At 46.7% G+C, this 12,974-nt stretch overlaps 2 protein-coding genes across 5 annotated transcripts in view; one reads left to right on the forward strand and one right to left on the reverse strand.

Moving 5' to 3' along the window:
• Window positions 1–12,974, forward strand: part of LOC135920725 (uncharacterized) — a 295,472-nt gene that overhangs the window by 127,372 nt on the left and 155,126 nt on the right. The gene's annotated exons all lie outside the window — the stretch shown is intronic.
• Window positions 1–12,974, reverse strand: part of LOC135920710 (arylsulfatase B-like) — a 29,977-nt gene that overhangs the window by 5,172 nt on the left and 11,831 nt on the right. For both annotated transcript variants that reach the window (XM_070522865.1, XM_065454941.1), the window contains exons 5-7: window positions 5,132–5,242; window positions 3,307–3,426; window positions 2,375–2,501 (exon numbers count right to left, since the gene is read on the reverse strand). In XM_070522865.1, coding sequence (XP_070378966.1) covers window positions 2,375–2,501; window positions 3,307–3,426; window positions 5,132–5,242 — 358 coding nt within the window. The remainder of the gene's footprint in view (window positions 1–2,374; window positions 2,502–3,306; window positions 3,427–5,131; window positions 5,243–12,974) is intronic.

Genomic DNA, 12,974 nt, shown 5'->3' on the forward strand with positions numbered 1-12,974 from the left:
TCCTGGTTAATAACGCAGAGGTATAACGAACGCCGCATTCATTGCGCTGGCGTTGAGCAACCATGTCGTTTTATTCTAATTAGTTAAATAAGGTTTATCAGCAAGCGTTGTCATGATTAACTTATGTACCGAAATTCTACACCTGAATCGAAGACAAAGGATTGTACAGAATCTACGCCTGTGGTAACCTCACTTTATGCGGATCATTTTGTAGCTACCTGGATATCCAGAACTTTAGTTGGGTTCCGCGAAACGATACCAGGTGGACCAGCGTGTTGCCATAAACTGAGTAGTTATATGTGTGTGACGACAGCAGCAAGACGACAATCACGTTGTAGATAATCTTATGACAGCAGTGACATGATTTCTACGCTGGCCCTTCGACTACAACATATGACATGGCGATTGTTGAGTTCTTCATAGGTAAAATGGTAAAGTGGGCGAGTCGGTTGGGATTCATCGTCCTTTATGGCAACAGTGCAAAGGGACATGGATAAAAGGAAGAAACAGTGCCCGTTTTTCTTTTGTCTTTCCTCCATTTCTTCACGTCCCTTTGCGCTGTTTCCATAAAAACGGTGAATTCTACAACGTATTGGACAAGCGTAAGCAAGAGAAACACGGATTGCGAATAAGCGACTACGCGAGATACAGTCGTACGTCCAGTCAACCAAAAGTTTTCCAGAACACGAGATCTGAGAAAAAGCTGAATATCTGCGCAGCATCACAGCGCAGCTAAGTATTCGCATTTATAGCCTCTGCTAGTATAAGTGAACAACATTGTAATGTTCAGTTTTACTTACCACCGTTACAGACGGCTCAGAAGTTGAACGCTTTCTGAGATCCCGTGATCAATATTTTTTTGTGGTTGACTGTACTTATGGCCATTTCTTGTGGTGTACTTAAGACGATGGCATTTGTACTTCGATGAAGGAATATGAAAACTTCATTAACTTGGGCGAATGTGAAATCTGTACACTGTCGTACAGTTTCTACGTGGCGTAAGCTTTTACAATGTAACTACCGGTCACGTGACCCCAGAGATAGTGCAGTCTGACACGGTACGTGCGTCAAAGTGAGAGCTGTCCCAAGGAAGGATGACGACAAAGTGGTACACCGTGCAGGCGTCCGGCGTTTCAAAATGCTGGCTGGCTTTGGAGCAAGCAAGGCATGCTCGCGATAATGGCCTGATGGTTAGAACACTCCGCGGCAATACTCGAAGGCAGAAGCTCGTTTCCCGCACCGGTCACACGATATTTTATTTTTCTGAAAGCGAGGTGAGATAAACCCTACCTACCTACTATCCACCGGCCTACCTACCTACGTACCCAACTACCTGATAACCTACCTACCTACTACCTACCTACCTACCTACCTACCTACCTACCTACCTACCTACCACAAAGCGTCATGAATTAGGTAAAGAATGTTTCGCAATAAAATCATAACCCGCTCTTGTAATTGTTGTTGCATTGACCATGAACTCATGTATAGTGTTTTCAGCTAGTTGAAAACACAGATACTCAGACTTAAAACGACAGTAGAGAGAAGCACTAAATCTGTCTAGAGACTGGTTAGGTTTTTCCTAAAAAGAGTCTATTTACTTTCGTGATAAGCGTTTGATCACAAGTAGAATAAAATAAGGCCAAACTTCATTTTTTTTTAATTTAGCGCTGAAACGCCCGTGCCCGTAAGTCAGTGACGTCACACGTTTCAACTGATTTCTTCGCGCTTGGGCCATTGGGGCAAAGCAAACGTTTCTGGAACTTGCCGCGTTCAGTCTTTCGCTCGTTTAGGATACAATGCAGTCCAATGTTGCCAATAAAATATAATCTAGGCTCAAGCGGACGCCGTTGAAAAAGAGGTTTATGTCACGGAGCGCAAATGGCTCACGATTTGCTTGCGGGCGCATCCTTTTTTGTTTCCAAGCCAAGCACACGCAAGACTTGGCTTCTTGCGTATGTACGCCGCCCTATTCTCTTAATATGTAACTGTAGAATCATATGCAAGATAGGTTTTCTTAAGAAATACAGAGGAAAGCTATATCGAACCCAAATTCTATGGCAGAATTTTTGGCGACGAATACCTCGGTATTGATGCAGGTCTTAGGATTCCTACTAAACCAGTATTTCCTGCAGCACTGGCTGTTCTTGATACCGAAATGAGAACACACGATCACTTTGGGGCACGTAAATGGGAATTTAACTAGCTAAACGTTCTAAACTAGTTGGTTATTCGATGGTAACACCTATTTTATGAATTTATGTAGCAGGGCATCAATCTGCTCAATTTGCGGAATAAGGCATTTATCTGAAGCTCTAGAATGTCGCTATGAATACACTTGGCAAGGTAAGAATTAAAAAACATATGTTCTCACCAGCAAATATCTTCCTTTTTTTATCTTGGATGTAGGGAAACTTCTCGATGTTCTCCGGTGGTGCTTGAAGTAGCTCAGGACCTGCCGTCCCATGTGCTGCCTGGTAGCTCACTACTAAAAAGAGTGGCTGAAAGAAAAACATAGGTACCTGTATTTCCACTCCATACGTCACACATATGCCAAAATGACTGAGTCATTCATTGAGCTCAAAGGCAAATTTAGGTAGCCATCACTGTTGTCTTGTGCGTCCTGGTTATTAGCACAAACATAATTTAGATCTCTGCAAGCAAGAAAAAACGCTTTCAAGGACCTTGCACTGCCCTGGTTCTGCAAATTGGGCAAGGACTCAAGCCTGTAGCCGGATGATGTTGCTTTGCTATGTAGTGTACTGCCACCCAAACGGCGTTTTTCTTTCTGTTACAATTATGCTCATATCGTTGCTTTCCTGTGTCACGCACACTGGCTGTGTCCGCTTGTACTTGGTACTTTCAGTTCGCTATTACCCTGATATGCATGCTAAAGATTATGTTACTGGTACAACAATAACCACGCCTTACGTGTGGCGGAGCCTAGCTTCGCGTACTTTACTGTGCTCTATCTCTTTTCGACCACTTCATTCCGTCGACAATACACTGCATCAAATCCATTAACAATAAAGTCAGATCTTCCGCCACTATAATGAGATACGCTTTCTTTTCCACGGCCGAAACAGTCTCCGATAGGCTTATCCCATTCGGATGTACACTTCACCGGCATCATTTCTCTATAAACATTTCATCATCACAATGCTTGGTAACTTGCAGCATGTGTTCGATACGTTACGTCACAACTACGGCCTCACCTGATAGACCTGTACATCTCGTAACATGCTACGCAACGCAAAAGAACAGCTGGTGCAACAAACCATGATGTTTGGAGCCCAGCAATTTCACCTTCTTTCTGTTGCGTATGAGATACTGGGCTCTTTCTGTGTAGAGTGTTGTGGAATATATTCCAGAGTCGGACCACCTTGGCTCCGTGTTCAACCAGAAGTCGAGACCTGTATGGTTTTCCTGCGCAAGGAGGAGTAATTAGGTACGCGTATAGCCCATGTTATCCGAAAATATAAGAACGTTACGCTGTCTTCGTTTGGTTAGTTCTGTGTAGTTGCTCTACGCTACCGTTCGCAATATTTAGGAACATAACCAAGGGCGCTGCCACTCTTTAAACTTAACCTGTGTTAAAAATTAACCAGTGTCTTTAAACTTAACTTAACCTGTGTTAAAAATTAACCTGTGTTTTCGTACCTTGCGTATTGGCGGTTGCCCCACACTTTGGCCAGTTCACGATAGCAAGCATAGATGGACAGCTTCGTGAAATTCGAATAAAATACTCTGCTGTGGCGAAAGGGTGTATCGTTGCCATGGAAAGAGAAGAAATAAAGAAATCCTCAGCAAGAAACTGCTCGAAATATTCAAATTCTTATGCTAAAAGACGGGAGTTTGGCTTTGGAAGAAAGGCGGATCCTGCACAAATGTAGGGATGGGCGTCAGGCGGAGGTTTATCTGATGTTTAAGGAAACTTTAAAGCAAACGCTAGGCAAACATAACTTAACCATAATGATGCGAATGTTAGTTCAAATTGATCGAAAATTCAATACTATTAATCTGAATTCAATGTGTGGCAACGCAGCAGACACAGCAGGCTTCACCGGCACTTCATGAATCAATGGGTCTTGCTAACACATGAGAAGGTGGATTCCGGTTGCGAAAAAGAACAGTGATAGATGCTCCCTCAGAGTTTGTTGCGACTCAGATATGCAGACCTGTATCTGATAGGGCTGTAATCGCTACTTAAGCATAAATTCCCTTGAAAACAAAAGGACCACTCCACATGCCTTTATTATCCCCAAGGTAAGCGCATTCTTTCTACCAAGGTTTGTGTTCGTAAGAAGTTTTACATACCTACATATATCAGCAGTGGTATTCATCCAAAAATTTGTTCAGGCAATCAGCCTTTCTCCACTTGAGATGAGATTGAGTCAGCAGGACAATACAGGAAGATGTATTGGTGTATTATTGGTGTATGTATTGATGTAACGGCCAAAAAGCTCAAGAGAAGCTGTGATCCAATTGCAAGTCAAAGTAGAGGTAATACATTTAAGCCAAAGGTGACGCGAGAACGTTTCCATTGGTTTCATTGTCCATTTCGCGTGCGCTTCATACATACGATGCCGGTATTGCTGTTCGGGGGATATTTTAAAATAGTTCATCGACGACGATGTGTGAGCGCTGAAAAAAGAATGCGTTCGAGAAAGACGCGTATACTTTTGTACTCAATGTTCAAGTAATGTGTACAGATAATGTGCAATTTTTTTTGCATGAAGTAACGTATTGTAGACCCGCTCAAACGCATTTTTGATTTCCTTTATCGAAGCCAAACGTGTCGCTTTCGACACTCTAGTGAGATATATAATGCACGTTTAGAACTCTCGTCTGCGTGCAAAACAAATTGCGCTTTCTATTCATTTGCATTACCAGAAAGTTTCAAGTCGAAGCATTGCGTACTCGTCAGCTAAAGAGAACAGCGTAATTGAAATAAGTTATGCTTACCTTGACTCGACTCTTGCAAGCATGCTTTCAGTTTCGTTATATTGGTTACAAACGGCTCTATGCTTTCGATGAATACTGGTAACTCCGACTATTTTATTCTTCTCCCTAATGAGAGACGTCATTTGTAGTCTACACCCGTACCGTTTTCGCCTCGTTGTATACGTACAAATGTTGCGTTGTGGCTATAGTAGTCCTCCTCTCCGTAGTGGAAGCCGTAGAAGCTATCGAAACCTCTATAAGTGGGCGTCATGCTTTTCTTGTAGCAGCCAAGGTGCCACTGAAACGAGAAACAAAAAGATATACATCTATAAAACGCGGCGCATTGTGTACACGTTAACAAACCTCATATAGTTAGGAGAACTTGAAATTATTCACTACACCGTCCCTAATAACGATTGCCATTATCCCTCAAGAGAAAAGTATATAACAGCTAGGTCTTTCTTAACCGTACTCACGTATGGGGCAGAAACTTGGAGGCTTACGAAAAGGGTTCTACTTAAATTGAGGACGACGCAACGAGCAATGCAAAGAATAATGATAGGTGTAACGTTAAGGGATAAGAAAAGAGCAGGTTGGGTAAGAGAACAAACGCGAGTTAATGACACCTTAGTTGAAATCAAGAAAAAGAAATGGGCATGGGCAGGACGTGTAATGAGGGAAGATAACCGATGGTAATTAAACATTACGGACTGGATTCCAAGGGAAGGGAAGCGTAGCAGGGGGCGGCAGAGAGTTAGGTGGGTGGATGAGATTAAGAAGTCTGCAGGGACAACATGGCCACAATTAGTACATGACTGGGGTAGTTGGAGAAGTATGGGAGAGGCCTTTGTCCTGCAGTGGGGGTGACCAGGCTGATGAGGATGATGATGATGATTATGATTATGATGATGATGATGATGATGATGACAGCGACTAGCTTGAGCCCATGTAGCCTGGGTGACGATGACGCCAGAACGTGGTCAATACGGCGACGCCAGAGGAGCCTGTGGTCTAAGGTAATGCCAAAGTATTGGAGGTTGGTGACTTGTCGAATATGGTATCCGTCCAAATTCAGCGTCAAGCATTTATATTATCTTTTCACTCTAGGAAACAGTACGAATGATAATTTCTCTGCTGATAGTGATAATCCAATCGTTGCCAAGTGGTCTTGAATGGCATTTACTGCTCCCTGGGCTATTCGTGCGAGGTGGCGATGCTGGTAGCCGGAGACCCATATGCAGATATCATCGGCATATATGAATATCTTCGCTTGTGTTCGTAGGTTTAGTACTCTTGGGAGGCTAGTTATGTCACTATTAAATAATAAGGGAGATAAAACACTCCCCTCTGGCCCACCGCGAAATATACGTACTTCATCGCTTAAAGTGTCGCCAAGACGAACTCTGATGCGACGATCACTGAGGAACGTATGTATGAAGTGCAAGAGATGACCCGTGACGCCTATAACTAGTAACTGGCTGATGATGGCTGTTTGAGACACGTAGTCGTAAGCCTTGGAAACATCCATGAAAACTGCGAGTGTCGACAGGCCATCCGCATTGTAATCTTCTATGTGGCTTAGCAGGTGCACCTCAGGGTCTTGAGCGCTTAGACGCTGCCGAAACCCAGTCATACTCGATGATAGTTTTCAACCCTGCTCGACATGCCGAGTCTTGTGCACGCCATTTCCTCCATTAGCTTCGCTGCACAGGAGGTCAGTGATACCAGTCTGTACGCGTCGAGAGCTTCAGGATTCTTTCCAGGCTTCAGAACCGGACCACGCATGCTACCTTCCCTAAATGGGGAATATCCCCGCTAGCCCACGCTTGGAGAAAAAATGCCAGCAAATCACGTCATCTTTAAACCCGTAGATTAGTCAGCATCTCATTACTAATAAAGTCAGGTCCCACCGCGCAGCGAAGTTGGAGTCTGCTCACAGCTAGTTCCAACTCTCTGAGTGTGAAAGGAGCACCCATTAGACACGACGATAGCGGCGGAGGCGGGTTAGTTGTCGGAAGGGTACATTTCAGCAAAGGCATTCGCAAGACAAGCGAGCGTCTTGGCTTACCTCAAAGCTAGGGCTTCAAATGGCTTTTTTGGTCGAAAGTTGCTAGCAAGGTTATTAACGACCCACCATATCTTTGGAACTGGCGCGAAGACCGGTAGGCTTGCACAAAACGTTGCCCATGGATCTCTTAGTTTCCTTGTGTAAAGTAGAATCCCTGCGTTAATCCTGTTATATATATACTTCATTGGTGGGTCGCCCTTCGTCCTGATCAGACTCCGCTCCGCTCTTCTACGGGCAGCGCATAGATTTTTGAGCTTTAGATCCGGAGCGGGGAAGTTGCCAGGTAGCTTCATCTCAGTGGTAGCTAATCTCTTGCTACGTAGCATGTCCGTGAAGAGGTCTCCAGACGATTCGCTTAGGCCGTCCCTGTACGTATCCTAATGCGTCACAGGAGAGGATCTTCAGCCTTTGGTTCTATATCCAGCAATGTTAACGACGACAGGAAAATGGTCGCTGCCCATTCTCTCTTTACGCGTCGTTGACGATGCGATGATGTCCGCTGAGTGTAATGTAAAGTCAATGAAACTGTAAGAGGCCGGTGGTCGAAAAAACGTTGGCTCTCATTTGCCACGCAGAGTCCCTCGGTGTCTAAAGCATTAACAATTTGCTTCCCACGTGCATCAATCGTCTTGTCGCCCCACACAGTATGGTACGCGTTATAGTCCCCACATATAATCCTCGGAGTTGGGCAGCGGCTGCAGAGGTCTTATAATTTCTCCCATCAAGACCTTCAGGTGAGACCTCACATATACAGATGCCACACTGAGGCTTCGGTTTCTCAGCTGTACTTGTACAGCAGTGACTTCCAAAGCGCTGTTGCAAAGGCCTTGAACTGATAGAACGCAATGTGGTATTTCACGTCTGACATATAGCATGGCGCTTTCGTTCGGAAATGCCGGAACACTTTGGTTTTCATGTGCGACAAAACCAGCAATTGATCTGGAACTTGAAAGACCAGTCTCGGACAGGGCCAATATTGGCACAGGCATGTTGCGCAAGAAAAGCGACAGTTTAGGTAAATGGCACGCAAGACCCACACAGTTCTATTGCATAATAAGGTGCACCTTTGTGCGAGATGGTGAACATTGTGTCCTGACCGCATCCATATTGCTAGGTGCTTTAAGAAGAGGCGGAGCTTAGAATTACTGACTCGACAGCCAGGACTACTTCGAGCATGTCCTTCATCAAGCTCGCCGGCATCTTCTCTACGTGTGATCGCAAGGCCTTGAAGAGAGCACGTAGCACTTACTGACAGTCCTCCTGTGGTGTTTTTTCATCGCAAGGCGATTGGGGTCGCTGTAGTGCAGACACATAACTTCGCTGCTCCGGTTGTTCAGCAGTCTTCCCGTGTACGGGGCCTCTGTTCACACATTTGCTGCTTTAGCCGGTCCGCTGCGCGATGGCAGAACTGTGTCCTGGATTCCTGGATAAGTGTTCAGGCTTGTGAAATCAATTTCACTTTCTGAGCTCCATTTGAATTCGTCTGACTCTCTGCGACTCTCTGTCTTTTTCTTCGTCGTATTTTTTTTCATCCTTTCCTGTTGGCCCCAAGATAAACGTTTTCTTTCGCTTTGTGGTCGCTGCCCGCGTAGGACACTTTCTATAACTAGCTGGATGACCATCACTACAGTTTGCACAAAGTTCTCGCTGCACGCGCATGTTTAGAAATCATGCGGTCCTCTACATCGCTTACACCGCTGCTCACCACGGCAGTACTTGGCCACATGTCCCTAGCGCTGACACTTGAAGCAGTGAGGTGGTGTCTCAACGTAGACAATGGTCTCGTGTTATGTGAAGCCCAAGTTGATCTTCACTAAACGGTTTGTGTTTGGAGCGAACGTAAGAGCCACGGTGCTGGCTCACCTGGACTCCCAATCAGATTCGGAAGTTTGGACGCGTTGCGTGACTCTCCTTGCATGTCAAACACTTTGAGGCTTTAGGTATTCTAACAGTTCCGCGTCAGTGTACCACTTAGGTACTCCTCTAATAATTCACGCGTTCGCAGGTATCAATTGGGCGCTCGTGCTGAGATTGCAGTCCCTGAGATTGACTTGCAACTGAAAAGGAAATTGACATGCTCTTCCGTCTGTACATCTAGAAGCAGTGCTCCTTGAGCAGTAAATCGGCTCCTAACTGGCGATGCGCCAATTTTCTCAATTTCCGTAGACGGAACAATGGGATTCACTTTTTTCAGGTTGGCTCCTTCTGTGGCAGGGGTAATGATCACTGGGATTCCGATGGTCCTTTCCTTGCGGTGACGCAGAAGCCAGGGGTGCGATCTTGTACGCGTTCCAAAATAGAACGGAGGCGGTCCGTTCTTTACGTCACGAAGTAGGCGCTATGTTCCGTTCCGTTCATCCGATAGCAGACGACACGGAATGATTGACAGCAGATATCACGTCACAATTCATGTCATGGCGTTCGGCACGGTTCAAATTGACGAATCGTATTTGGCTCGGTGGAACGAACCGCCTCCGTTCTATTTTGGAACGCGTACAAGATCGCACCCCTGAAGCCTTCATCGTCCAGATATGCGATGCCAGCTATGTCACAATCATCAATAAGCATAGACTCGTCGTCTGTTTTTGTAACCTTATATCGCTTACATTCATGGTTGCTCTCAGGGTGAGTCAGTTGTCTGTGGCCCGGTGTCAGGTCAGGCGTAGTCATGACGGAGCTCTCGCCGCAACCAGATCGGGCTCTTCTGCAGGCTCCTATCGAAACGATGGGAGGGGAAGGCCCCGCCCGCGCCCCTCCCCTGGCTCCATTAGGGAAGGTATCTTGGCGAGTCGACCAACCTGGTCGACAATTCTCTTTGACACAACGTCGAAAAAATACGAAAACACTAGGAAGCGAGACAGCAGTGCGACTGTGTTGAACCAAATTTCTTCTTCATTCCTTCGTAGTTTGAACCAGTTGGAATGGTGTGGTCTGTATTTTTCTGACACTGCCATGCTGTAAGCGAAGGTTATGTACGATAGGACGGCATTCCAGGTTCTGTGTTCGCCGTCGAGGTACATTGCTAGCATGTGGGCGAGGGGTCCTATTCAGGCGCTCCGAAAGACCATTCGTGTGCGGATGGTCAGCCATTGTCCTGTGGCTCGTCTGGCTGCTTGCAGAATGGCTTGGGTGAGCTCCGCTGTAAAGTCTGTTCCTTTGTTGGTTATGAGGATTTCTGGGGCGCCATGTCACTGTAGCAAAGGTCTCGAACTGGCAGACAGTCGGACACTGGACTGGACACAGTCAAACTGGACGCAGAATTGGACACAGTCGCACTGCTTTCTCGCTTCCTAGACAGCTCTCGACGAAAAAGTTTGGCACTTTGGCTGCACTACCTTTCGGCAAAGCCTTCGTTTCCGCGAAGCGGGCGTGGGAGTCCGTTGCCACGATGATCCACTTGTTTCCGGACGTTGACGTTGAAAATGGTCCCAACTCTGTCGAAATGGTTGGCAAGGAGGGTCCATCGGTTGCAGTAATACCGCTGGCTTTGTCGGTGGTGTCTTGCGTCGCTGACAGTCTCGGCATGTCTCGACGTTGGTGGTCAGGCGAGGCCAGTAATACCTTTCCTGAATCCTCATTAGCGTCCGCGAGAATCTGAGGTGCCCAGAGGTGGGATCGTCGTGTAGGGCGTGCAGTACTTGTTGACACAGCGCTGAGCGAGAGACAAGATAGTAGTAGGTCCAACCTAGTGACAAGTTCGTTACGAGTAGGTTGTTTTGAAGTGAGAATGAAGACAACCCTCGCTTAAATGCCCTAGGGACAACGTCGGTGTTCTATTCCAAGCACTCGACGAGGCTTGTTAGCTTTCGGTCTACTCGTTGCTGTTAAGCGAAGTCTTCCGAGCGCATTATTCCTAGGAAGGCGTTGTCACACTCGTCATCCTGTGTCGATGTTTCAACGGGGACGCGGGATAGGCAATCGGCGTCAGAGTGTTTTCGTCCGGATTTATAGATTACAGTGATGCCATATTCTTGCAGCCTGAGGCTCCACCACGCCAGGCGTCCTGAAGGGTCCTTTAAATTCGCTAGCCAACACGACGCGTGATGGTCACTGAAGAATTTGAACGGCCGGCCATATGTGTAAGGTTTGGGTATGGGCTAGTTGGTATTCCATAGTATCAATCGTCACTTACAGCCCATACATAGACGAGGGACCTCGTTCCTCGTCTATGTATGAGCTATAAGTGACGATTGATACCATATAGGTAAGGGCGGAATTTCTCTGCAGCCCAAATGATGGCGAGGTATTCCTTTCTGGTCGTAGAATGATTACCTCTCGGCTTTGATAGCGACCAGCTAGTGTAAGCTATCACCCGTTCAAGTCCGTCATCCCTTGGAACTAGGACTGCACCGAGGCCTATGCTACTGGCGTCAGCGTGGATTTCTTTATCGGCATCCTCGTCGCAGTGTGCAAGTACTGGTGCCGACTGCATACATGCGTCTTTTGAGTTCTCTAAATGCGTCTGTCTGCGGTGTTTTCCAATTTTACTCGACATCACATTTAGTTAGACGTGTCAGCGGCTCAGCGATGCGTGAAAAGTCCTTGACAAATAGCCTGTAGGAGGTGCACATGCCAAGGAATGTATGCACTTCCCTGTTGTCGATAGCCTGCTGGGACTTTGCGATGGCAGCCGTCTTCTGAAGGTCGGGACGGACTCTAGATTTGTTAATCACGTGACCCAAGAACAGTAGCTCGTCGCAAGCGAAGCGGCCCTTTTCTGGCTTCAGAGTGAGTCCTGATGACTTGATGGCCTCTAGTACTGTCGCAAGCCGCCTAAGGTCATCGTCGAAATTTTCAGCAGTGACGATGACGCCATCCAAGTAAACAAGCCAGTTCGGCCACTTCACTCCTGCTAATCTCGTGTCCATGACGCGCTCGAACGTTGCAGGCGTCGAGCACAGCCCGAAAGGCATGACCTTCAACTCATAGAGGCTTTCTGGCGTGATGCGGGCGGTCTTCTCGCGATCCCTCTTGTCGGCTTCTATTTTCCGCTAGCCGGTCTTAAGATTCATCGAAGAGAAGTATTTAGCGTTGCAGAGCCGATCCAACGCGTCGCCTATCCGTGGGAGGGGATATACGTCCTTCTTGGTGATCTTGTTCAGTCGATGATATTCGGCGCAGAAATTCAGGCTTCCATACTTTTTCTTCACCAAGACAACGGGAGATGTCCAGGGGCTTTTTGACGGCCGGATCATGTCGTCGCGCAGCATTTCGTTGACTTGCTGCATTATAGCTTCATGTTCTCGCGTCGAAACTTGGTAAGGGCTCTGGCGTAGTGACCGATCGCACTCTTCCTTTATTATGCGATGCTTCGCAACTTGTGTTCGCCGAATCCTCGATGACGTCGAAAAGCAGTCTTTGTATGGTCCGAGAAGATTTCTGAGCTGTTGCTGCTTGCTCACGGGGAGACTTGCATTTATGTGGAAGTCTGGTTCAGGAACTATGGCCCTCGGGGTAAATTCCGCGGAATCGGAGAACACAAGCGCATTGCTGGTTTCTTCACTTTCCTCAATGTCTGCGAAAGATCGTGAAAGGACATGACGTCGTGTTTCAGTGGCTGCCTGGTCATTGCGGTATCTCCGGCAACGATATCGCTGATGAATCTGCTAGGAAAGCACACGAAGCAGCAACCCTTGTTTCTGTACCTTTATCGCGGACTGACGCAGCCCAACACTTAAGCAAGCTATCACACCGTATTACATTGAATAAGTTGCATACACCTAAATTCACCCAGCGTAGATTGCATTCCCTTGATCTATCTATGCAACTGCGGCTAGTACCAGGGCTTCCACGTAATGAGGAAACAATGTTGTGCCGTTTACGCTTGGGCGTCGCATTTCCCGATGCATATACGTTTTTGATTGGAATGACTGATAGCGCCGAGTCCAATGTCTGCGGTGTAGAGGAAACTATAGAACATCTACTGTGCTACTGCCCATCTTTTGCAAAAGAAAGACATGAT

This window comes from Dermacentor albipictus, chromosome 8 (assembly GCF_038994185.2).
Source record: "Dermacentor albipictus isolate Rhodes 1998 colony chromosome 8, USDA_Dalb.pri_finalv2, whole genome shotgun sequence".
Lineage (NCBI taxonomy): Eukaryota > Metazoa > Arthropoda > Arachnida > Ixodida > Ixodidae > Dermacentor > Dermacentor albipictus.